Source organism: Sceloporus undulatus, chromosome 3 (genome assembly GCF_019175285.1).
Source record: "Sceloporus undulatus isolate JIND9_A2432 ecotype Alabama chromosome 3, SceUnd_v1.1, whole genome shotgun sequence".
Classification (NCBI taxonomy): domain Eukaryota; kingdom Metazoa; phylum Chordata; class Lepidosauria; order Squamata; family Phrynosomatidae; genus Sceloporus; species Sceloporus undulatus.
Window position 1 is genome coordinate 235,770,250 of NC_056524.1, and position 27,688 is coordinate 235,797,937.

The window sequence follows — 27,688 nt, forward strand, 5'->3', positions numbered from 1 at the left end:
CCACCAGGAATTTTAAAGTCTGAAACCCGTGATTAAATTAAATAATAAAAGGTAATCCAACTTTCCTAACAATTATTTTGTAGCTCTTATTGGTTTGCTAAACGATGGAGAAGAATTGGAACAATTAATGAAATTGTCCCCAGAAGAACTCCTACTACGCTGGGTTAACTATCATCTGGATAATGCTGGATGGAAGAAAATAAGCAACTTTAGTCAAGACATTAAGGTATACTTTGCTCTAACTCCCTAATGAATAAAACAACAACAAACCAATGATTTTGATCTGAACTAAACCAACGCATGCCATTACAGGAATCATGTTTTACCTGCATAAAATCCTCATTGAAATATCTTTTTTGGAACAGCATTGCCATCCACCATCAAAATGTAAAATATTTAATTAATGCATATAAATAAACTGTGCCAATAAATAGTTAAACAAACAATTATATCTTTTCCAAGAGGTCAACTGAAACAGCATATTCTGCTGCTGGTTATAAGGGCTGGGGTGTTTAGGGGAACTTACGTTGACCTGTAGGACTCTAAGCCCTTGGATCCCTCCAGCAAGTCCCTGTGTTGGCCCCAGATACACCAGACCTGGAACTAATGTAATTATTGCTCTACTGTTGAAGTAAATAGGTGGGGAAAATATATAATTATTCCCTTGCAATTTCCTTGCTTGACCTGCTTTGAGCCAGGTTGATGGGCAGGTTGCTCTACCACAGAATTTCCCCCTCCTTGGTATTTATTGTTTCTGTTTTCTGCAAACCAAATAGCTTTCTGGTATGAATTCTGTCTTTTTGTCTTTAGTCCTAATAACTTCAGAGCAGTAATAACTTAAGTCCAAAACACACTGCAGAAATAATCCAGTTTGAGACTGCTTTAACTGCTCTGGGTCAATGCTAGGGAATCCTGGGAATTGTAGTTTATTGTGCCACCAGAGCTCTCTGACAGAGAAGGCTGAATGTCTCACAAAACTACAGTTCTCAGAACTAGCATTGAGCCAGGGCAGTTAAAGCGGCCTCAAACTGGATGATTTCTGCAGTGTGTTTTGCACCTTACTTGTATATTCTGTCTGGATTATATTAGGGGAGGTAGTTATGCAGCCAATTGTACTATAGCCTCCCATTGCAGTTGGTGTCTTTTATATGCATGTGGCAGTGAACTTCAAGGACTGTTGCTGAGATTTGTAGCTCTAGCTACGAGGTCATCACAGAGAGGAGAGTGAGAGTACATGAACTCACAACAGTAACTTTATTGGGTATAACATGGTCACAACTTTATTCATAACAGCTGTATAGTGTTGGCTTGGCATGAGTTCTGGATCATGGAGCAAGTAACCTGACTATTGTGTGACGTTGCCTGACTGCCAAAGGAAAACTAGTGACAGCTGAGGACTCTATGTAGGTGCACAGTCACCGCTAGGTTCCCAGTCACCTGGGAATGAGGCATGCCCTTCTGCCTCTGAACTGGGCCTAGGTCTTACTGCCATAACCCAAGTCCACATAAGGAGTCTATCAAGGAGAAAATCCATCCCTGTCCCCTCCCTAATAACAACAACAACAACAACAACAATAAATATTTATTTATATTCTGCCTCTTCTGCTTTGAGGATTGAGGCGGGTAACAGCAAAGTGAATGCAATATACAACAATAAAAACAACAAGCCCCACAAGACCCCGACCCAACCCTCCCTCCCAACTATAAAATTAAACAGTAAAAAAATGTTTTAAAAGTACATAACAATACATCAAAGTTAAAAAACAAATCACAAATAAGAAAAATAATAAAAGGAAGGGGATTCAATTGGTTCTGAACATTATCAATTGGAGAAGGCATGCCAGAAGAGAAAGGTTTTTGTCGCCTTTTTAAAAGCCTCGAGTGAGGATAATTGGCGAATCTCTTCCGGCAGGTCATTCCAAGTTTTTGGAGCGGTGATAGAAAAGGACCTCCGGGAGGTCATCGCCAGTCTGGTCTTTCTAGATTGTAAGAGGTTTTTCCCGGAGGATCGGAGTGTACGGGAAGGATTGTATGGGAGGAGGCGTTCCTTCAAGTAGACTGGACCCAGGCTATGTAGGGCTTTATAGGTGATAACCAACACCTTGTACTGTGCCCGGAAGCTAATAGGCAGCCAATGTAGTGATTTTAAAATAGGTGTAATATGGTCGAACTTGGATTTTCCGGCAACCAGTTTGGCTGCCATGTTTTGTATCAATTAGAGCAGGGGTAGGCAACCTATGGCCCGCGGGCCAGATACGGCCTGGCAAGGCCTTGGGACGGCCCCAGCCCGGTCCTGCCGCCGATTGCTGCCAGGGCCTTTGGCATGAGGGTGTGGGGCCTTTGGCCTATCAGGAGGAGGCGGGCAAGCGGGGGGCAAGCGGCGGGCAAGGGGGCCAATTGTCTATAGAAGCCTCATGCATTTATATTAGGTAACATTTTTTTAAAAATCAGCAATTTTTTTCGCATGTCCTCCATTTTTTTTAAAAAAGTGTCATTTGAAAATTTTGTCCTACATTTGTCCCGGTTTATTTATTTATTTAAGTTTTTTTAAAAATTAATTATTTATTTTTTGGCTTCAGCCCCCCAGTTGTCTGAGGGACAGCAACCCGGCCCCCGGCTCAAAAAAGTTGCCTACCCCTGAACTGGAGCTTCTGGATGTGGCACAAAGGTTGCCCCATGTAGAGCGCATTGCAGAAATCAAGGCGAGAGGTTACTAGAGCATGTACGACCGTTTCTAGGTACGACGCTCCAGGTAGGGGTGCAACTGGCGTATCAGCCGAAGCTGATAACAGGCACACCTGGCTGTCGCATCAATCTGAGAAGACAGTTGAAGCGACGAATCCAGGAGCACCTCCAAGCTGCAGACGCAGTCTTTCAGGGGAAGTGTAACCTCATCTAAAACTGGCGAACTTATCTCCATACCTGGATTGGGGTTACCTATAATGAGTACCTCCGTTTTATTTGGATTCAGCTTAAGTCTATTTTCCCTCATCCAATCCATTACCAACTTCAGGCAGTCATTCAGGGGGGAGATGCCCTCCTTGGTCACTGAAACAGTCTGAGGATGCAGTTCTCATGCTACACCACCAAAGTTGTAACAGAGGACAGTGGGGCCCCCGCGGATACAAAATCCACAGATGCTCAATTCCCATTGTCCCCATTGTCCCCAGTGGCGGTGCATGGATGCAGCTGCACCACCATTAGGGACAATGGGAACGGGACTTAAGGTAAGCTTCCATGTTTCCAATGGTGATGTGGCTGCGCGCATGTTCTGCCACTGGAGACAACACTTGCATGCACCATAATTGAGGACAATAAGGGCTTGCTGTCCGTAGATGCTTGAATCCACAGATGGCAAGTTCATGGATACTGAGACCCCACTGTACATGAAACAAAAAGCATGAATAACATAGAGACAATTCTAAGCAAATGTAGGGTGGGAAGGTAGGATGGCAGCAGGAACAAGACAGGGAAGTTGGTGATGGAATTTCTTCTTCCATACCTACAAGACCAGAGTGACCAGAGGTTCTAACCACAAAGGAGGACAAGGCACCATAAAATGTACGACGTGATCAAATAAAAGCTAAAAACATTAGTATAAATATAAATGCATGCTTCTTAGTCATGTTCAAAATGGAGGGCATTTTGGGATTCCTCCAGGACAGAAGGATTAAATCTAGGATATGTCCAGGAAAAGGAGGACATCTGGTCACCCTGCACAAGACAGATAAGAGGGAAGCCTACTTTCTCTTTCATGCCCTGGCACCCTGATCGCTTGTTCATCCTGAAACCTGCACAATCCACAGAGGTCTCTGGGATGAAGAAGGACAGACAATGAAGCGCACCTGTTGCAAACTGAAAAGTCATCTGGTAAATTGGGAGCCTAATCCTTTGCATTGTTTATTTCAGGACTCAAAGGCCTACTATCATCTACTCAATCAAATAGCACCCAAAGGAGTCAACAATGGAGAGGCTGCCATTGCCATTGATCTTTCAGGCCTTAGTGTAAGTGTGTGTGCAAAATGTATTTGTACTAAGCAACTATAAATTACTTAAATAAACATAGGCTAAATCTGAGGATCAAGTTGCATTTTTGTTGATCAACAGTCTTCTCATGTTGAATATAATCTAAAACAGCCTAACAGACATTTTAGCTGAAATTTAGGCAGGCCTTTGATTTTCAATCCCCTTGCAGAACACATTTGAAAGTGACATGCTGTTTTTATCCTGTATATTTGTAAAGATATTTTAAAATACATTTTAAACTGTTTTTAACTATTTGCTTTTAATACTTTTTTTTTAAATGTAATATTAATTTTTTAGCTAAATCTTTATTTTGAATTTTGTGAATTGCTTTTGAGTCCCATGGTGGAAGAAAGGTTGGATGTAAATTGAATGAATAAAAAAATGTTGTTTTATCATGTATATCTAAACAGGGAAGTCAGCATGCTGTAGTATTTTGAGCACTAGACTATGACTCTAGAGACCAGAGTTCGAATTCTGGTTCAGCCATCTAAACCCACTGGGTGACCTTGGGCAAGTCACACTCTCCCAACCTTGGAGGATGGCAGTGGCAAACCCCCTGAAGAAACTTGCGAAGAAAACCCTGTCAAAGGGTCTTGGGGTCAGCATAGGTCTGAAATGACTTGACAACACACAACACACAACAACAACAGCAAACATCTAGAACTATGTTTTAAGTCTAATAAATCTTACATGAAAACATGTAAAAATGTTAAGATTATTTTTTTTCTAGGAGGAAAATGACCTGAAGAGGGCTGAATATATGCTACAACAAGCAGACAAACTAGGCTGCAAACAGTTTGTGACTCCTACTGATGTGATTGCAGGCAACCCTAAACTTAACATGGCCTTTGTAGCAAACCTCTTTAACACCTACCCTGCCCTGCAAAAGCCTGAAAGCTCTTCATATGACATCAATTTATTAGAAGGTGAGTTCTGTCCCCCATGTATTGTTTGTCACCTTAGGCAATTACAAATAGAGTGGGCATTTCTTTCTGAATTGATGCCACACAATTGACCCAATGGCCACAAAGATTGATTAAAAAAAAAACAGGGTGTATCTTATATACCTGTTAGAGCTGAATAATATCCAGCCAATAGGTCCATTCAGAATTTCCTTGGCATTCTTCTTCAGAGACACTTTCACAGAGAATTAGACTCTGGCTAAGTACTGCTGTGTGATGTAAAAATAGATATAAGTAAAGCCATGCTGGAACACATCCAGGGGTCTGTCTAGTAGCTAAGCCTTATAGTTTCAACAGTGACCATCCAGATGCTTCTATAAAACTTACAAGCAGGAAATGCAAATATAATCAACCCTTTTACAGTTTTTAAGAGTTTGGACAAGAACTTGGAAGACCCAATTTGAAATCATGAACCTCAGTGGTTCATTTAAGTCCAGTCTTTGTCTCTTACCCTTACATTCCTCACATGGTTGCTGTGAGGATAAAAGTGGAGAGGAGGACCAAGTGCACTGTCTATAGGAAAAGTGAAATATACACGATATAAATAATAGTGAATAGACCTAGCAGCTATTTATAAGCACATTACCCTCTGTTCACGAAAGTAACATTCATGATCAGGGCCAGTTTCCTATGATATTTTTTACTTTTTGTAAAATGATCTCATTCTGTTTCCATGCCATCTAAGCTAGGAACCATCATAACATCCAATGGCAGCCAATTATGTTAATTGTGCATTGTGTGGAGTGGGTTTTATTTATCTGTCCTAAATATGTGGCCAGTCTGTGCAAAAAGAATTTGTCCATTATTAAGCACATAGAAGCTGACTATTTAGAGTTGTGACCTGGCCAGCATTCAAAAGAAATGAGAAGAAACTGCTCTGCACTAATTGATCAATTACTGCATTCCATTTCTTTCCTTTCTCTATGCATGACATGTTTGGTGCCAGTGGGTGATCCCTACCTCATCTAAATAGCTTTAAAAATATGCTTCATCAAGACCACAGTAAGGAAAAGAAAGGGTTAAAGTCATCTTCTCTACCTGCTGTGATCCCAGCTTTCCCCCAGCAACTGCTTTTTGCATTAACATATACACATTAAATACAAAGGCACTCTGAAAACCACATCTACTATAGCCATGAAACATACCCTCTATTCTTTAAAATAATATGCATAGTTATAAAGATTGCACTATCTGCACAAATGTACTTTAACTGAAATGTTATTGGCAGTGCTTTGTCTAGCCTCTGGTCCAAATTAGACAGCACTGGGGGACTTGTTGACTATTCCTCCTGCTTCAGGGGGATAGACTTGGTTCAGGGGAACAACACAAGGGGTGGGTATTTAACCATGCATCTCCCCTCCTTTTCATTTTTTTCTGATCTAAAGTGCTCTCCTAAAGCTGCCATTTGCCCCACAGAGGGAGACCTCATTACCTGTATGGTGTCTGTGAACATTTCCAGATGGAGGGCTGCTTGTGCTAGCATTTAGAATGCACTATGCTGCTTTTCTATCTTTTCTAGTTTAATGTTTTGTGGGAAAGAAATTGGTGGTAGGGAAATAAACACTCACCAAGGAGGGTTATGAACAGAGGCCATTGTTATTTGAAGTTCCCATAAAATCCAGTGAATGAGGCAGATCGATGTGTGATAAAAGCCAAGTCAGAAAGTATTTTTCACCCAAGAGACAAAAAGTAGGACAATTTAGATGAGGAAAACAGCATGGATGAAAAGGGCAAATCATTCACTCCTCAAATACAGTTCAAGGCTGTTTTGGTATATGTGGGTTATGATAAGGGTGGATAGAGAATTAATCACAGATCTCCCAGCAACTCATCTAGTTTGGACCTCAAAGGCTCTATTTTGTGACCGTAGTTTATTTCACATATTATTATATGAATGGTGAAGACATTCATTTCTTGATAGTTGTTTCTTAGGTGAGCTGTCATAATCTGACAATTCATAATTTTCCTATTTTTCTTCATGAAATGCAGATTTGACCCCTCCTAATGTAGGTACTGTATTTAGTATTTTTCTTTAGCTTGTAAATGTGTTTATCTCCCTTCTCTCCATCCTTCCCTTTATTATTCTGAATGCTTTTTTCCTATCTGTTCTCCTGTATTGGTTATATTGCTATATTTCTTTTAATATGCCGTGACAACTGACAAAATAATATTAATCACATTCATTCATTCATTCATTCATTAAAAGGATCCCAGCTTAAGCTATGCTTGTATAGATAATTGGGCTGTTGTAGGAGATATGAGCTGAAGTTTTACAAAGAGCAATAGTCAAGAGAGATTGGGTACAGAAGTTTCTCAATAGGAAGAATTCATTGTTGTCTACAATGAATACCTGTAGCAGTATAATGACTGTGAAGTCGAAGGCTTCCATGGCCGGCATCCATAGTTTTTTGTGGGTTTTTCGGGCTATGTGGCTATGTTCTAGAACATGGCCACATAGCCCAAAAAACCCACAAAAAAGCATGACTCTTCTCTCTCTCAAAGGGCTTGAGTTCTAATTTAATGAAAATTATTTTGTTAATAAAATGGGTTGGATCCAGATGTGCCCCTCCACAAGCAAAAGGCATCCTTCCTTAGATTTAAGAAACTAGATTCCAGTTGAGGCTTCTCTCTAACGCGGGGAGAGTGTATCCCCCCACTGTATGCCAGGGCATGCATATAGGGCTTTAAAATTGCCTTAAAACACCCCCAGATGCCCTCATGGGACATGGGAGCATCTTTGCCATGGTTCCACCCCTTGGAGAACCCTTTTTAAAAATATTTTTTAAAAAAAAACCAAGAAGTGAACTGGAAATGAGTTCTGGTCACTTTCTATTATTAAAAAGGCCTCTCCTGAGCATAAAATGGAAGAACCTGAAAGGCCGAGAGGCTCTAAAAATCTGGTCAAAATGCCCCCGTTCAATTTAAAAAAAATGTGGAGGGTTGCAGTGAAGAGTATGCCCCTCCAAGTTTTAGAATAGATGGTTAATTTGGCACCCTAGCCTCCCACAGTTGCCCACCCCTCCTCTAAAGGAAAGGAACAAGGTTGTGATTTCCACCAATTTCCCTTTAACCTTCTCAGCCCTCAGCACCATCTTTGACATTATTTTGAACCTTCTTGAACAGCTTTTCAGTAGTTACAGGAGGATGTAGCAGGAAGAAGGAAATGGCAAATGTTGCCTCCTAGTTCATTCAGTACCAGTAGATGTCTGCTGAGTGCAACTCTGGATTCAACACAATAAAATGACATTGATTTATAGAAACATTCATATACTGACTTTAATAGAAGCAGTTCTATAAATGTTCATATACTACCTGCTGGCCCCCAGAAGAACCTGCAGAGCAGTTCACAACAATCAAACATAATCTTGATATAATACTTTTAAAAGACATAATTATAAAAATCATTTTTAAAAAGTGATGTAGCAAGCAGTGGTCCACAAAGATAACACACAGCTAAAATCTCTTAAGTGTCTGACAATATACAGTCAAACATGTGCTGTCAACAACAATGTCAGAGATTAGGAGAGCTCCACAAATGGGTTGCTGGCTGCACTTAAGGGTGCATCTGAAGGCCTTGTGGCTGCTGTGGCCAAAAGTGCATTTTCTCAGCTTTAGTTGGTGTACCAGATGTGCCTCTTAAGGAGGGCTGATTTAGCCACAAAGGTTCATGCCTTCCTTACCTCCTAATTAGACTACTGTAGTACACTTTGTGTGGAACTTGTGTAGAAGAGTATTCAGGACTACAGCTTGTGCAAAGTACCACAACCAGATTGTGTGTGCTTTAGAGAGCACATGTTGGTGGTCTTGTATCAACTCCACTGGCTTCTGCTTTGCTTCCAAGCTCAATTCAATTCCTAGCAGCTCTAGCAAGCATCGATGGGTGCTGCAGTTCAGCCGTCACTGTGGAGCTGCACAATGCCAACTGCCACCAACTGGTTTTTCCACATTCACGGGGGTCCTGTGCCCCTAACCCCAGCGAATGTGGAGGGACGAGTGTACTAATACTGAGCTTGGGCAGGTAGTATCAGATCAGTAGACATTTCAAAGAATTCAAAGTAGTCAAAGACAAAGTAGAAATTTCAAAGAATTCTGGCCACTATATATTGCACCAGGTGCACTTTTTGAAGTCTTTTCAATGTACTAGTGGAGTGTAATACAGTGGTACCCCGGGATACGAAATCACCGCGTTACGAAATTTCCGGGATACGAAAAAATTAAATAGGAAAAAACTGTTCCGGGTTACGGTTTTTTTTTTTCGGCTTACGAAAAAATTTTGGTGCTTTTCGGCGCTTTTTCGCACGAAATCATGGCTTTCAGCGCTAGCGGCTATGGCTTTTTCGGCTAGCGAAATCTTTCGGGTTACGAACGGCGCCGTGGAACGAATTACATTCGTAACCCGGGGTACCACTGTATTCTAATATGAAGGCAACTAAGGCATGTGTAACTGGCCAGAACCACCTTTTGCAGGATTTGAGTTCCTCTCTTCTTTGGCTATGCTCAATTGACATGAACCTCCAAAACAGAGAATTCTGCTGTAAACCTGTTTGTCTGTTTCATTAATGTAAATCAGATCAATTGACTATACAATGTGTGAACAGCCATGAAAGAGGAATGTTTGAGATTTCAGAAATTGTGACTTACCCATCAAATACTGTATAGAAATGTAAGGCAGGCTTAGTTTTTTGTGGGTTTTTCAGGCTATGTGGCCATGTTCTAGCAGAGTTTCTTCCTGACGTTTCGCCAGCATCTGTGGCTGGCCTCTTCAGAGAAAGTCACTGTAAGGCAGGCTGTTGCTCCAATGTTAGCATTTGTATTGCTGAAGGACAAAACGTTTTTCAGTCATAAGAAATGTCACAAATAAAATTCTGCCTGAAGATACTTCGGCATTTCTATTGTACACAGTCTGCTAACTTGAGAGAGAGAGAGTTGTCATGTAGCCCATGTCCCTTCTTGCTTATTCACTCAGTATACAGTAATACATTGCAACATAGTTTGATGGCTACAGAAGAGAAATGTACATGTGCCCCAGTTTCTGTGATTTTCCCATTATTTTACCCTTCTGACACATAAAAAATAACATACATTCCCAGAAGGTATATTTTGGACAATGAAACCAAGTCAATGAAAAAGAGAGGGACTGGGCAGGGGAACATAATGAAATGCTGTCCAGTTTTCAACCATCTGAAAGCCTAACAATTCTAATGTCCTTTATAACAAAGAATCTTATTTAGAGTGGCATATTAAATATAGTGTGTTATTTTTAGTTCCACAGTTCCTTTTAGTCAAAATTGCATTCTTTCAACTTGCACGCTATTGCTCCTATTTGTCTAGAGTGGGTTTTTTTCTGGCATTGTTCAGCATGCCATTTTAATTCTCAGTGTGAATGAAATTGCTGAATATTTCCTTTAGCATCTATGAATACTTCCTTTAGCACACTTCTATGCTTTCTGTAATAAGCTTTGCTGGAAGCATTTGCTAGTTGTCTTAAAATGTTCAAAATATATTTCAATTAGTCAAATTTTTATTTCATACAAATGTTAAAAACTCATTTTAATTGTTGACCCTACATACATTATGGCTGTTGGGCCATTGATAGTGGACCAGTTTTTATAAACTTTTTTTCTCATAAGTAAACAGCTGGATAAAGAATACCTCTGAATTTGAGTATCACAAACCAATCTGCCATGGGCAGAGATGTTTTATAGAGCTCTGCATATATAAAACTTGTGCATAAAAGTTGCTTTATTTTTTGTTTCCTCCTCCAAATATCAAAATAATTAAATTATGCTGAAAAGTAAAAAAAAGAAACATACATGTATGCTGCTTTGCATAGGAACTAATGTCTACACATTCACATGTCATTGATTTAGGTTTCTCTTCTGTTCCCACTTACCTGGGTCTTATTTTTGAGGAGCAGACATGTATGGCATTGCACTATTATTGGTGCAGATTTTTAAAAACAATTTAAACATTTTATATGATAATGTGTAATAGTGTCAGGTATAGATAAATGAATTTGCTAACAAGCATGAATGACTGAAAAGGTTAGAGTAATAAATTAAAAGATATATAACTGACATTTAGGGGGAAATTTTGAAAGAGATATATTCCTTTGCTATAAACACTGGCGTTTAGGACCATATAGCAGAATGAAATTACACAAATTGCAGAGTAAATAATAATAATATCATTTCAGGCTACAGAAAATGGAACTACAGTGGACCCTTGTTATACGCTGGGGTTTGGTTCCAAGATCCCCATGTATAACAAAATCCATGGATGCTCAAGTCCCATTAAATAAAATGATATAGCAAAATGGTGTCCCTTATAAAAAATTGAAAATCAAGGTTTGATATTTGAAATTTATACTTTTTTGGAACATTTTCAAACCATGGATGCTTGAATCCATGTATAAAAAAATCAGTGTATAAGAAGGGCCGACTGTACGTATGAACGCCCACTAATGTAAAACTTCCAACCTGCAAATAAAAAAATGTCCATCCAGGAAAGTGTTCCTAGTGCAGTTAGTTCCCCATTCTAATTTTCTGTTTGCAGGGAATTTTTCAAAAGAGCATTAAAAATGTGATCCTTTACCTCCAATTTGAAATGGTGCAATCAGCTATTTTTCTCAGATCTCTACCATCTCATTCCCAGCTTGTTCTTCTGCACACATAGACCCAACTATAGAAACCCACTGAGATGCCAGTGGCCAAAATAGTGAGAACAGTTCAGTACTGTGAAAACCACATGCTACATAATTTAATTCATAACAGAACCTCCAGAGTTAAAGTTTATGAATTAAGGCCGTATTTTCATTAGGATATTTCCACAGAGTATTTCATTTCCTGTGATATTAAGCCAGATACTTTGGATTACGCCTGTTTTCGCTGTAGTTAAACTTTGTCTGGAACAGAACAGCTAGAAGTACTGTTTGTGCAGTTTTGTGCTACATTACTTTGTTTCTTCCTTAACACTAAATTGTCTAAATTCTCTTTTAATCTTGACTTGACTAGACCCGTTGAATTAATTAGATTTATCTATGTGGTGGCTTACCATTTAACATTTGATTGAATGGATCTACTCCAGTTGGTACTAACCAATAGGATGCCAGCCGATATGTGTTCTGCATCCTTTCAACTAGCTGTTTTCTTGTGCAGAACCTTTAATTGTCAAATAGCAGTGCCACTACTTCTGAGAGGTACTGACAGGAAATGGTCTGTTATGAGGAAAAGGGAGGTGGAAATATGTAGTATAATGTTAACATGGCATTGACAAACTCTATGTAAATACTGTAATATTATTGAGCTTGTGTTTGGTGTAGTGGATTGAGTAGTGGGCTTAGACTCAGAAGACATATATTCAGAATGCAGCTTGTGTGGCCTTCCACAACTCTTTGCTTCTCTGCCAAAATAGTTATTTTTGGAAAAAGAAGGATTACCCCACATTTATAAACTAGACTCTTTGGAGCAGGATTGGTATGGACAGGTTGCTCACCTGTAATGGTATTTCTTTGAGTGATCATCTGCGAATTCACACAAATGGGTTTTTACTGCACCTGCGCAGTTAGCTCAGAAACATCTAGAACCTCTAGGCAAAACTTAGTTTGCAACTTTTTGCAACTTTTTGGCGGTAGCTCTGCCCATCCCATATAATGCCCCTGTTGGACCCGTTCTTGTCCAGTTCCAAGTAAGCCGCGCAAAAAGCGACAGCAAAAACAGCAATGATGAGCAGCACACTGAGGGAAGGATGGGTGGGATTTGTGTGATTTCGCAGATGACCACTCAAAGACATACCGCTACAGGTGAGCAACCTGTCCTCCTTTTTTGTGGTCTCTGCGAATCACACAAATGGGTAGACTGACAAGCTAAAGTCAGTGGAGGAGGGAGTGTCACGACACCAGATATAAGATCAAACAAATTGTCTTTATTAAACAACAATAAAGTCATGCAGACAAAATGCAATTGCAGTGGTATTTATCACACACACAGTGTGAAATAGTTTGGTTTCATGCCCAAAATTGAAAGGCAACAACTTCAAGTAGTTTAGTTTCAAAAAAATGGGTGCAATAACCACACACATATGAATCAGTGTATGAATTCAAACAGATAACTAGCTGTTTCAACAAGGTCAAAGACATTCATAACATTATGGGAGGAACTTACTGCAGCCTCTAAAATCTAGGCTTGCGGCAACCTCCCAGAGGGCATTCTCTGCTGTCGCCCCCAAACTCTGGAACGACCTGCCGGATGAGATCCGTCAGATAACATCATTAGACAGCTTTAAAAAAGCGGTCAAGACAGATCTCTTCCGGCAGGCCTTTCCAGATTAACCATCCCGGCCCAGGTTCCCAGGTCCCCTGATTCCCTCATTCCTCCCATGGCCCCATCTTAGTGATGGTTGAGGATCAACAGAGGGATATCAGGGTTTTTAGTTTTAACTGCTGTTTTTATGCTTGATATTGTGTTTTTAATATGTTATACTGTTTAATACTGTCTTAAGGGGGGGAGGGATAAAGTGTTTTTAATTGTCATATTTTTTATATTTTACTGTTGTTAACCGCCCGGATTGGTTTGCCAGAGGGCGGTATACAAATAAATATTATTATTATTATTATTATTATTATTATTATCATCATCATCATCATCATCATCATCATCATCATGCAGTTCAATTGAAATCAAGGGAAACAGTGAATTTTGAATGCAGAGACAGGCTCAATATAACTAAGAAAGCAACACTGCCCTCCCAAAAGCTGCATCTTGTCTAGCCCTGGTGTCCAGCCTGTAATGTTTGATGAAAGTCAGAGGCTGGGACCAGACAACAGCTTTGCAGACATCCTCCAGGGGCACCGCAGTCAAAACAGCGGAGGATGCAGCTACCGCTTGAGTTGCATGGGCCCGAACCCAAGCTGGAAGAGGTCTACCAGACAGTTCATAGTAGAGGTGGATGGTACCAGCCACCCATTTGGAAAACCTTTGTGCAGTCGCAGGTAGTCCCTTCTTAGTCTCCAAGTAGCACACAAATACCTGCTAGGAGCGCCTTGAACCCAAGGTTCTGTCCAAATAAAAGGCCAGTGCCCTCTGAATGTCCAACGTATGGAGCTGGCACTCAGCCTCAGTGGTCGGGTTCAGGGCCAAAGTCGGCATCACAATGTCCTGATTCATGTGAAAAGCTGACACCACCTTAGGCAAAAAGGTAATGTTGGTACGGAGGACCACTTTGTCCTTGTGGAAACGGATATAAGGTTGGTCCATGCGTAAAGCACAGAGTTCATGTGCATGGCGAGCAGAGGTGATGGCCACAAGGAATGGTGTTTTCCAGGTCAGCAACCTCAAGTCCATAGTGGCCATAGGCTCAAAGGGCTTGGATGCCAACCAGGACAGTACAAGAGCTAAACTCCAGGCCAGTGTCGGTACCGAGGATGGAGGATGGAGGTTGTTGAATCCACGGAGGAACCTTTTCACTAAAGGGGCCTTGAAAAGGGAAGGCCTGCCTTCCATATGAAACTTAGAACAAATCGCCGACAAGTAGCGCTTAATGGAGTTCAGACAGAGTCCCGAATCTGCCAAGAACATCAAAAACTGGAGGACTATCGGGACCGATGCTTGGGATGGATGAACATCTTTCTGAGAAAGAAAGTCCACAAACTTTTTTTCATTTAAACTGGTATGAATGTTGCGTAGACAGTTTTTGTGCTGCCGAGATCACTGTCTGGATGGATTCGGGCAAGGCTTCTGAATCCTCCAAGCCACCAACGGTAGGTTGTCCATGTTTGGGTGGGCCGGAACTCCAAATGGAGGAGCATCCTTCAAGACAGATGGAGAAGTGGTGCAAACCAAGGCTGTCTCGGCCACCATGGAGTCATAAAGATGGCATCTGTCCAGTCCGCAATCATTTTGGACACTACCCTCGTGATGAGAGGGAACGGAGGGAAAACATACATTATCTCGCCGGACCACTCGAGCTGAAAAGCGTCTCCTTGAGAATCGAGTGACCGGATTCGAGAGCAAAATCTTGGACAGTGAGTGTTGAAGGGTGAAGCAAAGAGGCCGATTGTTGGTTCGCCCAAAAGTTGGAAGAGAAAGTCTACCATCTTGGGGTGGAGATGCCACTCTTGGCAAGGGTTGGAGTACCTACTCAGCTGGTCTGCCAGGTTGTTCTCATCTCCAGGAAGGTGAATGGACTAGAGTAGGATCGCATTTTGGATGCACCAATCCCAGATGTGAAGTGTTATTTGCAGAAGCATCTGGGACTTTGTTCCTCCTTGCTTGTTCAGGTAGTACATGATGGTGGTGTTGTCCGTCAGGAGAAGTACTACCTTCCTAGCAAGGAGTTTCTGGAAAGACCTGAGAGCCTTTTCTACGGCAAGCATCTCCAATGCGGTGATGTGCAGCTGCTTTTTGGATGGCGACCACCTGTCCTTGACTGTGAAGCCCACGATGTGGGCGCCCCAATCCTCTAAGGAAGTGTCTGTGGTGAGGGTGATCTCTGCCTGCGGAGGCAGAAAGGGCATTCCGACGCAAACGTTGTCGGGTTCAAGCCACCAGCGCAAGGCTCTCTGAACCGATCTTGGAATGGTGAGGAACTTGGATGGAGAATCTGACACGGGGTCGAATACAGAGAGAAACCATGACTGAAGAGGCCTGAGGTGAAGTCTCGCCCATGGAGGTGGTCGATGCCATGTGGCCTAATGTGACCTGAACCAGACGTACTTGTATTTCTCTGTTAGGAAAGCAAACCCAAACTGCATGGGAAAGGGCCTGGTATCTGTCTTCTGGGAGATAGGCCATTCATGTCTCTGAGTCGAGTGTCATCCCAATGAACCTCACCTGCTTGGATGGGTTCAGGTGAGACTTGTCGACATTAATCATGAGACCCAACAAGTGTAAGAGGATATCTTGAAATATCTGGTCTCGGAATGGGGCGGTGAACAGCCAATCGTCCAAATAAGGGAAGCCTGTGATCCTCTGTTGGTATAGATAAGTTACAACTGGTGCCATGCACTTTGTGAACACCCTCGGTGCCAAAGACAGTCCAAAGGGAAGGACTCTGTATTGGAACATCTCAGTACTGATGGCGAAGGCGAGAAAGCGCCGATGGTCCTCTCGAATTCCAACATGGAAATAAGCATCCTTCAGGTTGAGTGTTGCGAACCAGCAGCCTTTCTGCAAGAGTGGCAGAATGGAAGCAAGGGTTAGCATTCTAAATCGGCAATAAACAATGAAAGTATTTAATTGATGCAAGTCCAGGATGGGTCTCAGACCAGAGTCACTTTTGGGGACAGTAAAATAGCAGGAAAAGAAACAGTATCGAGACCACAATGGATCCACGGGTTCGATAGCACCTTTTTCCAAGAGTGTGCGCACTTCGTCAAGAAGGGTGTCTGAGGGGTTAGTGGGGCAAAAAACTGCAGTGACAGGGATCTCAGTGAACTCAAGGGTATATCCCCTACAGACAGTCTTGAATACCCAAGAGTTGGATGTTATTGAGGCTCAGGTGTTAAGATAGGGCCTTAATCTATCCCCAAAGAAGGTGGCTACTAAGTTTTGCCTAGAGATTCTAAAAGTTTCCGAGCTAACTGTGCAGGCACATTAAAAACCCATTTGTGTGATTCACAGAGACCACGAAGAAGAAATAAGGCATTTGTACTTGGTTTCATTTTATAATTTTAATAATCTTTCACTCCTTGTCATCTACAAGTCTCAAATAATAATAAAAATAATAATAAATTTTATTTATATACCGCTTTTCCAAAAAGATCAAAGCGGTTTACATAGAGTTACATAGTAAAGTACCCTATGTATACTAGCATTTCTGCATCTCTCTGTATCATAAGGAATTATATTTTTTATAGGGATCTCTTCTACCTTCTGAAACCTTCTCTATTTATACCCAGCCATCCAGCCTTTGACAGTTTGTCAGGTCAGATGTAAAAGCTGACAGTTTGTCAGGTCACTCTACAGGAAAAGATACAGTATTTTTTACTATCAGATTAATGGCAATTAAACATCAAATACGCAAATGTGTGTTCTAATACACTATGTACCTTTTTGCTATAGGGGAAAGTAAGGAAGAACGCACATTTAGAAACTGGATGAATTCATTGGGTGTAACACCTTATATTAACCATTTGTACAGGTAATTTTTTTACAGTATTCTTGACAGTTTGTCCTTTTAATGTAGGATGCATTTATCTTTTACTAGCATCTGCCAGGAAACATTCTTTTACATCCATGGTGCTTAAAATGGGGCTTAAGATTGTATAGTTATGCCAAGCCCTGAAATACATAGCTCCTACAATCAATACTGAGGGACCAACACAGCACCACCAGTGTCTACCTTCTTTCCTCCGGCCCTTTTGTGCAGGATCACATAAGCTGTGTGACAGGTGTTAAGGAATCAGTGGAAAGGGATTATGGGATGCACTGTTTGTACAGAGTTGGCAATTGTAGAAGTATGGAATGACCTGCCAGAAGAGATTCGACATATCACCACTATTAACGCCTATAAGAGGATGTGTAAACTCTTGCACAACAGCGTTATCCAGTGCAACTGCACTAGTGAGGGTTTTCATTTGGGTTCAGATCAATGGTGGCAATACTCCTACTGCTTACAGTGTAACCCACAGAAAGGAAATATGTGGCTTGCCTGAAGTAGTTGGATTTCATCTCCCATCATCACTTGCAACTGCTGGTGTAATCTATAAGATTTCGTATTTCAATGATTGATGATAACACAATAATTTGGACCAGTATTATCAATACATGAGGTGATGCTAAGTAATGAAAAAATATAGGCGAGTTAGAAACTGAACATGAGAATAATTTACTGAGCACCCTGTTGGCTCATCTATGGATTGATAGTCTTGTAAAGATCTTTTCCCCCCATCCTTTCTCTGCACTTTGCCCAGTGACCTTGCGGATGCTTTAGTAATCTTTCAGCTGTATGAAATGATCCGTGTACCGGTAGAATGGAATCATGTTAACAAACCACCATATCCTGCTCATGGGGGAAACATGAAAAAGGTTGGTAAAAAAAATCTGTATTAGAATTTACAAAAACCATTAATCATTGAAGTATATTAATATAAATTGAATTGGTATCCTTAATTGTTATAACCTTTGCTTAAATAACTTATTAGGACGGTTGTGAGTGTGTGTGTGTGTGTAAGATCCCAACAACCTATTGGGCATCTTCAGATAGAAACCAGAAAATTAGAAGATAATTTGGGGTAAAAGTGAATGAATCATGAGGTTGGGCGGTAGAACTTGTAGAAAATTTACCAGCCTTAACCAAACCTAACCTAGTGCTTTAAAGATACTTTGGTAGTTAACTCATATCAGCTCCATTCAGTATGGCCAGGTGTTCAGGAATGCTAAGCACTTAGTCCAAAATGTCTGCAAAATTACTCAAGAAAAATAAACCATTTCACAGGTCAGTTCTATACATGCATTATGTAGAAAACATTTATCCATTTTTGCAGGTGAGAATTGCTGTAAAGGTTGTTATTAGCTCAGTGGTTTGTTGCAATAAGTATATATGGGCACCAGTTGTGGTCACTATTTCTATCTTGTGATTAGGGAGAGAAGGAAGTGGCAGGAGACCCTGACAGCCGAAAGCCCTATCAATCAAATGCTACCTACATCCCTGATACTAGTGCCCAGGGCAGTGAATGCATCCATGGGAGAAAACTCAGAACAGTTGCAGGGGTAAATAGCAGAGCAGATGACCAAAGCACAAACTATAAAATAATTCAAATTTACCATGTAATCAGGGAAGCATATAAGCCAAATAGACATGAAAATGGACATACTAAGAACATGTAAGAAACATACACACACATCCCATACTTAGGATCGCAGAGATGGAATGGGATTGCAGTCTATTCAGTCCTTAGCTCAATACCAAAAATCTAGAATGGACACATGCAGAACAATATCCAAAGGCTATACAGACATTGTTTCTGTTTCTCAGTCTCTCTCTCCCTCTGAAAATCTCACCAACAAGACTGGGGATTCTGAACCTACCTGTAAACTGCAGGAGATTCTTCCCACACTCAGAGGCCTCTACAGCCCTAGAAAGTAGCATATTGAATTCAGCAGGGTTGGTGCATTAAATAAGCACTTTTCTACTGAAGTGCATGCAAATGTCTCCACTGAGCATTCCTGCACCTCTGCCTGGAGCTCACTAAGCCAAAGTGGAAGGAAACCAGGGGATGTTTAGGCACTAATGAGGCCAACCCCAGAAATCCTTTCCAAGTATCTATCTGGCATAAGTATTTCTAAAAAGGGCCATGGCCGTGGCAATGTTATTAAACAGAAGTGAGTGGGGCACTGAAACCACAAGAACAGAGAACAGCTAAATGGTCAGAGGTGGCCAGTGAAGATGGCAGCTCTGGACCCCCCACTTCATACATATTCACACTGATGTGGAAAAAGAGAGAAGGAAGCATCCATTTTGGGGCAGGAAAAAAGTGTGCTTTGCACCCATTCAGTACTTTTTCTTTTCCTGCCCAGTATGATGCATGTGTAATATATATATATATATATATATGTGTGTGTGTGTGTGTGTGTGTGTGTGTGTGTGTGTGTGTGTGTGTGTGCAAATAATGTTTTTAAAATTTAAGGGCAACAGACAGCTTTTCTACTCTGAGACTTGCTCCTAATTTGGCAACCAGACCACAGATTGCTGGTCCAGCTAAAGCCCAGTCTGTTGGCAATAGTATTAATAGTATTGGTAGTTTCAGCTATATAAAATTATATGACATTGTGGTATTCAAATAGAATGCATTGAAATAGAGTTAACAAAGCTTCGGACAAAGAAGCTGATTTTTATAAAGTCATTTTAAACCCCCAGCCCCCTTTCTTTTTGTCTCTGTGTAGCTGAATTTTTTTTAAAAGCACATTCGGCACTGGGAGAATAAAGAAGGAAGGCTGGAGAAACACAGACTTTCTTTGTTGGGTTACATCAGTGTGTCTGCAGTAAACAATGCAATAAATAAAGCTCATCCTACTGTAGGCATGTGTACCTGCCTACAGCTGGCAAAGTAAACAGCAGCTGCCTCCAGAATTCCTTAGTAAACAGGAATTAACAGCAAAACAGGGAGAAAATAGGAAAGCAGATAAGCTTGACTCACCAGCTATTCGTAGTATGTTAAAGAAGCATATATCTAGAAATCTGGCCACCAAAATGGAAATCATAAGAAAAATGTTGACTGGATGCATTTTGGAAAAAGCCTTCAAGTCTTCTTTAGAAGGTTCAAAATGTTTTTGTTTACTTATGCAAGGTTTATCTGACCTGATTATTTTATTTCACATGTGCATACTGTTAGTTTTGGATTTAAAAAAATTGCTGAAACATGTTGAATCACTCTTCTTTTTGTGTGTGTAGGAACTTATCCCAATTTTTCCACATTATTTCTGTCCATTACATGTTGGAATAGGAGATTTGTTATTCTGAATCTTCAGGACAAGCATACTAGAAACATATACTCTGAACTTCAGTAGACGTTAGTAGCTTATAAGTAATATAAAGTTAGTTCTGCACAAAGCCAATTACAATACTTTTTTAATTGAAAGAATGAATTAAATATATTTAAATGCCCTCCTGTGATACTTCAATCCACTGTCACAAATTATCCTTTGTCCAAAATGCTTTTCAAGCCTGTAGGTTTTTACTAATTACTAATCTGTTGGTGTGGGATGCTCTTGCTATTCTTGTATTGTGGCTGATTTGTTCTTTCCAAACTGCAATTTTAGTAAAATTGTTCAAAATATATGTAGTTTCTGAATCTGAAATATGTTTGTCATTTCTATGAACATATCACTTTTAGATTGAAAATTGCAACTATGCAGTGGAACTGGGAAAGAAAAAGGCTAGATTCTCATTGGTTGGTATTGGTGGACAGGACCTGAATGAAGGCAACCCAACATTGACCTTGGCATTGGTTTGGCAGTTAATGAGAAGGTGAGGAGTTATTACAGCTCACAAAACACAATGCTTTCAGACCAAAATATTTTCTTTATATGTTTGCAGCTACACTGCAGATTTCATTTATAATTATTTTCAATTATTTAAATGCTGTTAGGTGCCTTACAAATTGTTAATTTGGTAGATCAGGTTGAGAGAGGGTGACTGCGTGACCAAAGTTGAGAGTGAGTGAGCAAAGTTACTCAGTGAATTTTTTGGCTCTGTGGAAATCTGAATCTCCCACTTCTCAGACAAACATTACAACATGGCAGTAGCTTTGAAATATCATTGATATAGTTGAGGAACTTAACTTTTCCGAATATGATTGTGTAGTGCAATCCCATGCATGTTGGCAATGACTAAAAGGGCTCATTTACTAGAAAGGATATCTGGACTTCATCCTTACTTGCCTTACAGAGAGTTGGACCTAAGTATCTAAATATATGCACTGCAGTGGGGTTTTTTTCCTCTGTGTTGTGAGGACGGGAAGATTTAACATCTCAAAGCTCACTAGTCCTGAAACAGGAAAGTGGAATATTTGTCCCACAAGCTAAATATGGAAGTTTGTATTTTAGGGCCTAAAGTGCTGTATGAAAAATATTTTGCTTGTGTCCTGCATCAAAGTTACTTCATTTTTATGAAGACATTTCTGTTTTTTAAAAATGCAAATGCTTCAAAATAATTAGATAGATAGATAGATAGATAGATACATTATTATTTATTATTATTAACCTTTATTTATGAAGCGCTGTAAATTTACACAGCGCTGTACATACAATCTTTTTAATTAGATGGTTCCCTGCCCTCGGGCTTACAATCTAAAAAGACATGACACAGAAGGAGAAGGGAGTGGTGGAGGGAAAGGGTAAGAGGTCCAGCAGTTCCTCTCTACCTCCAAGGCCTGGACCAAGGCAGATAGACTGGAGGGAGGGCTTGGCTTCATAATGGATGGTTAATCTTCTTCCAGGGAAAATACATACTCTCAAGTAGGATAATACATATACAGTACATAGCAATACAGGAAATGGTTTGATAAACAGGCACCAAAAGAACATCAAATAGTAAGCGACAGTTATGCAATGCCTGGGAAGGCTTCTCTGAACAGGATGATTTTCAACTCCGTTTTGAAGCTGGTTAAAGAAGTGATGGCTCTTGCTTGTGGGGGAAGAAGGTTCCAGGAGTGAGGGGCAGCAAGTGAAAAGGGGCAAATCCGGGATGGGGCAGAGGAAATCCTGGGCTGAGACAGCAGACCTTGACTACCAGAGCGGAGGGCGCGAGTGGGAAGGTGAGGAGAAAGAAGGTCTGATAAGTAAGGAGGGGCCAGTCCATGGAGGGCTTTAAATGTCGACAGCAGGAGCTTATACTGAATGCGGAAAGGGAGGGGGAGCCAGTGAAGGGATACCAACACAGGATTGATGTGGTCAGAGTGGTGGGGGGAAGTGATAATGCGTGCATCTGAATATATATATACACACAAACACACACACACACACACACACACACACACACAGAGCAAGAGAGCGCTAAGACAGTTCATGAGTTAAAACATGGGAGAACATGGTCTTTTAAAGCATGGAGAGAGAGAGAGAGAGAGAGAGAGGGTGTCAAGAGGTACTGTAGAGCTCGTTGGGAGGACAACATGGTTTGTGGCCTATGGTTTGTGGCCTATGTAAGAGAAATAATACGTAAGACAAATAATACAATGAAAGTAGTAGTACAAGTAGTACAAGAAAGGAGTAAATTGAAAGTAGAACAAATATGGTAAACCCTAAGATTACCATCGTAGATTAATAAGATTTACAATTTGGAATAGAATGGTAAGGGGGGAACCATGGACTTTTAAGAGAAGTCCTTAAGTAGACTATTGGGGGTTTTATCAAGCTTAAGTCAATTTACAGTCATGAACACATACTTCTTTTGAACCCAAAGAGAAAAAAACCCAGGTAGGATGGATTTGCAACAGAAAATGGAAATAGGGGCAGAACTAAGATTATCTCTGGTCTATTTGTTCCCCTGTAGTTGTGTTGGATAGTACTTTGATTGGCTTACATTTGAGTCTCTATGCTGTGCTAGTAATGTTACACCAACTTCAATAAAGTCCTGGCTTGTTTTTAGCTTTGTGTTGAATTATCTATGTTCCCCATTTCTAGTGCAGTTACATCCTCTACAGATTTCTTTGTCTAAGAACAGTATTTTATAATTATTTAAATATATACCGTAATATGAATTACTGGGGAATTTTATGTTTCCTTCTCAGTTGCAAACACTATGTCCTTTCTATTGCAGATACACATTGAATGTACTATCAGACCTTGGAGAGGGGGAGAAAGTAAATGATGACATAATTATTAAATGGGTAAATCAGACTCTTGCAAATGCAGATAAGACCACTTCAATAAATAGCTTCAAGGTAATGAAGAGATTACTTACTAAAAAAAAGGGGGGGAGGGAGGGAGGGAGAAAAATGTAAATTAATTAGATTACCTTTTTTATGAAATTAGATTTATAGTAGAGCAATACATTAGTTCTCCCTTATATTCCTTAGTGTATATGATTTTGTGGACTGCAAATAAAACACAATAATTTTCAAGTGTCATAAGAGTCTTTGTAAAGGTCCCTTGTACTTTCCTGTGCATTTCTCTGTTTAATAGAGGGAGGGAAAAAAACCTAGTGGAAAACAGAAAGTTTTGATATATGATAGGAGAATTTAAACATAATAAACAACCTGAAACTTTTTTTTTGATTGTTTTCTACATAGACAGTGTTAATTGTCTTTCAATTCAATATTGAGGGTTTAGAACACTTTTTAAAGTATATACTATCTTCAGTAGGAGAAGCATGTGTAACTGTACAATTAGCTGCATTTACTGATTTAGCTAGAACAAAGAGTCATCTCTAGTTGTCCTGCATGTAATTTGAGACTGAACAGTAATTTATATCACAAATCTGGGGAGAAAACTGAAATCCCAGATGTGCAGTCTTCAGTAAAAATTGTTTTGTATTTGGGTTCTTTTTTTGTAGCCTTATGGAATTCTTCCGACACATAAAGTGACAGAAAAATACTAAATCATGAATTGATATGATCCACAAAGTGGTTTTCTGGAATATAAATTTCTTGAGTTGCATAAGTTTGGATTCAAGTGCACAATGTTCTTGGTAGCACTTAACATATGAACAAATCTGGAAATCATAATGGTGTTCAACTGAACAAAAATACAGTAATATTGTCAAGGAACAAATATAATTACGTACATCATTCTGTGGCACCTCCTACTGGCTACTTGACATTATGAACTAGACTGCGTATCTGCTGTAGCTGTTGGGAGGTGACTACTGCAGTGGTACCCTCTATTGTAAGTCAGGAAGAAAGTGCATGTCAGTATCCTAGGAGCAAAATGTAAAGCTCAGGGCAAGTTCAAAGTAGTATTGGATTTCCAGAAATAAACAGATTATTCCATTTATATACAAGCAGAAGAAAATCCTAATTACAGATGAAAGTCAACAAGACCAAAATGCAAACATATGGAAATACAAATGCAAGAAATTTATTTTCTTATGTCACATATTTGTGATGGAGATATTCATCTCTGACATCTGGATGAAAGGGGGGGAATAATAAAATATCAGTTTTTATAAAGGAGAATATGAGACAATTCTCAGTGGAACACATGCAGCTTTATGTCCATTCACTATCCAGCAATCAGTGCATACTGTCACTGGGATTTTTTTGTCCATGAGGAAAGTCAAAAATACAGCAAAAATACTGATTAGTGTGTTAAAGATAATGAATAAATAAATACATAAATAATGAAACATTTGAATTCTTCTCCTTTCAGGACAAATCCATAAGCACTAGTTTGCCTGTACTAGATTTAATAGATGCCATTGCACCAAAAGCAGTTCGTCCAGAAATGGTCAAGAGGGAAAATCTTACTGAAACAGACAAGCTGAATAATGCTAAGTAAGTCACTATGGCACATTTTCTTCCATTATCAAACATAAAGGCACTGATACAACTAAAGGTGTATATGACTAGTTATAGTAAGTAGTACCAGAGGATTAGCTACTCTGTTACATCAAAAACAACACAGAATGCTGTGGAAATCTAAAAACTAACATTTTCTAAGACCTTCATTTTCATAGAATAGAGCCTTTACTCTCAGATTAATCAACATGTTCAGCGCTATTCAAAGAGATGGCCGTGCTAGTTTGTTTTAGCATAAAAAAATTATTAAGCATTTCATAGAATCATAGAATCATAGAGTTGGAAGAGACTGCACGGGCCATCCAGTCCAATCCCCTGCCATGCAGGAAATCCAAATCAAAGCATCCCCAACAGATGGCCATCCAGCCTCTGTTTAAAGACCTCCAAGGAAGGAGAATCCACTACACTCCGAGAGAGTGTGTTCCACTGTCGAACAGCCCTTACTGTCAGGAAGTTCTTCCTAATGTTCAGGTGGAATCTCTTTTCCTGTAGCTTGCATCCATTGTTCTGTGTCCTGTTCTCTGGAGCAGCAGAAAACAAGCTTGCTCCCTTCTCAATATGACATCCTTTCAAATATTTAAACAGGGCTATCATATCACCTCTTAACCTTCTCTTCTCCAGGCTAAACATCCCCAGCTCCCTGAGTCGTTCCTCATAGGGCAAGGTTTCCAGACCTTTCACCATTTTAGTCGCCCTCCTTTGGACACACTCCAGTTTCTCAATGTCCTTTTTGAATTGTGGTGCCCAGAACTGGACCCAATATTCCAGGTGGGGCCTGACCAGAGCAGAATACAATGGCACAATTACTTCTCTTGATCTAGACACTATACTTTTATTGATGCAGCCTAAAATTGCATTGGCCTTTTTAGCTGCCGCATCGCACTGTTGACTCATGTTCAACTTATCGTCTACTTGGACTCCTAGATCCCTTTCACGTATACTTTCATTCAGCCATGTGTCTTCCATCCTATATCTGTGCATTTCATTTTTCTGCCCTAACTGCAGTACCTTACATTTCTCTGTGTTGAATTTCATTTTGTTAGCTTTGGCCCAACTTTCTAGTCTATTCAGATCATTTTGAATGTTGATCCTGTCCTCTGGAGTATTAGCTATTCCTCCTAATTTGGTGTCATCTGCAAATTTGATAAGTATGCTCCCAATTCTGTCATCCAGGTCATTGATAAAGATGTTGAATAGCACTGGGCCCAGGACAGAGCCCTGTGGGACCCCACTGGTCACTTCTCTCCAGGATGAAAAGGAGCCATTGTTGAGCACCCTTTGGGTTCAGCCAGTCAACCAATTACAGATCCATTTAACAGTTACTTTGTCTAGCCCACATTTTACAAGCTTGTTTGCAAGAATATCATGGGAAACCTTGTCAAAGGCCTTACTGAAATCAAGATATACTATATCCACAGCATTCCCTTCATCTACCAAGCTGGTAATTTTATCAAAGAAAGAGATTAGGTTTGTCTGGCATGACTTGTTTCTCTGAAACCCATGTTGACTTTTTGTGATTATGGCATTGCCTTCTAGATGTTCACAGACTCTCTTTTTAATGATCTGCTCCAGAATCTTTCCTGGTATTGATGTCAGACTAACTGGACGATAATTGTTGGGATCCTCTTTTTTCCCCTTTTTGAAGATGGGGACAACGTTTGCCCTCCTCCAGTCTGCTGGGATTTCTCCTGTTTTCCAGGAGTTTTCAAATATGATTGCCAATGGTTCCAATATTACATTTGCCAGTTCCTTTAGTACCCTTGGATGTAGTTCATCTGGTCCTGGAGACTTAAATTCATTTAGATTAACAAGGTATTCCTCTACTACCTCTTTACTTATTCTGTACTGAAATGCCCCTATCCTGTCCTCTGCTCCATTATCCTCAGGTTGAGCACCCTTTGCCTTTTCTGAGAAGACTGAGGCAAAGAAGGTGTTGAGTAATTCTGCCTTTTCTCTATCTTCTGTTAGCATTTTGCCATCTTCTCCACGCAGTGGCCCTACCGTTTCCTTCTTCCTTTTCCTGCGGACATATCCAAAAAAGCCCTTTTTGTTGTTCTTAACCTCTCTAGCAAGCCTGAGTTCATTCTGCGCTTTAGCTTTTCTGACTTTACCCCTACACATGCCTGCTATTTCTTTGAATTCCTTTTTTGTGATTTCCCACCTTTTCCATTTCTTATACATGTTCCATTTCAAACTCAGCTCACTTGAAAGTTCCTTAGTCATCCATCCTGGTTTCTTGAGACACCTCCCATTTTTCTTTCTCACTGGAACTGTTTGAAATTATACCTTCAGTATTTGTCTTTTGAGAAACTCCCATCCGGCCTGAACTCCCTTCCCTTTTAGTATTTCTGACCACAGGATCACCCTCAATACTTCTCTAAGTTTACTGAAATCCGCTCTCCTAAAGTCTCGAATGTGTGTCTTACTATGCCTGGCTTCTCCTTTCCATTGTATAACAAACTCCAGGAGAACATGGTCACTTCCACCTAATGATCCCACCACTTGCACCCCATTAACCAAGTCATCCTTGTTGGTTAGGATCAGATCCAAAATAGCTGACCCCCTTGTTGCCTCTTCCACCTTTTGGACCATGAAATTGTCTTCCAGGCAAGTGAGGAATTTGCTAGACCTTGAGGATTTTGCTGAGTTTGACTTCCAAGAAATATCAGGGTAGTTGAAGTCACCCATCACTACTACATCTCTCTTTTCTGACTGTGTGGTCATCTGTTCTAGAAAGATATCATCC

General features: G+C 40.2%; 1 protein-coding gene across 2 annotated transcripts in view; it reads left to right on the top strand.

Annotated features, from left to right (window-relative positions):
* The window catches only part of PLS1 (plastin 1), an 82,170-nt gene that overhangs the window by 50,144 nt on the left and 4,338 nt on the right, over positions 1-27,688 (top strand). For both annotated transcript variants that reach the window (XM_042458963.1, XM_042458964.1), the window contains exons 8-15: positions 84-226; positions 3,910-4,005; positions 4,757-4,952; positions 17,048-17,126; positions 17,899-18,013; positions 20,821-20,954; positions 23,244-23,367; positions 24,794-24,918. In XM_042458963.1, the coding sequence (XP_042314897.1) occupies positions 84-226; positions 3,910-4,005; positions 4,757-4,952; positions 17,048-17,126; positions 17,899-18,013; positions 20,821-20,954; positions 23,244-23,367; positions 24,794-24,918 (1,012 nt within the window). The remainder of the gene's footprint in view (positions 1-83; positions 227-3,909; positions 4,006-4,756; positions 4,953-17,047; positions 17,127-17,898; positions 18,014-20,820; positions 20,955-23,243; positions 23,368-24,793; positions 24,919-27,688) is intronic.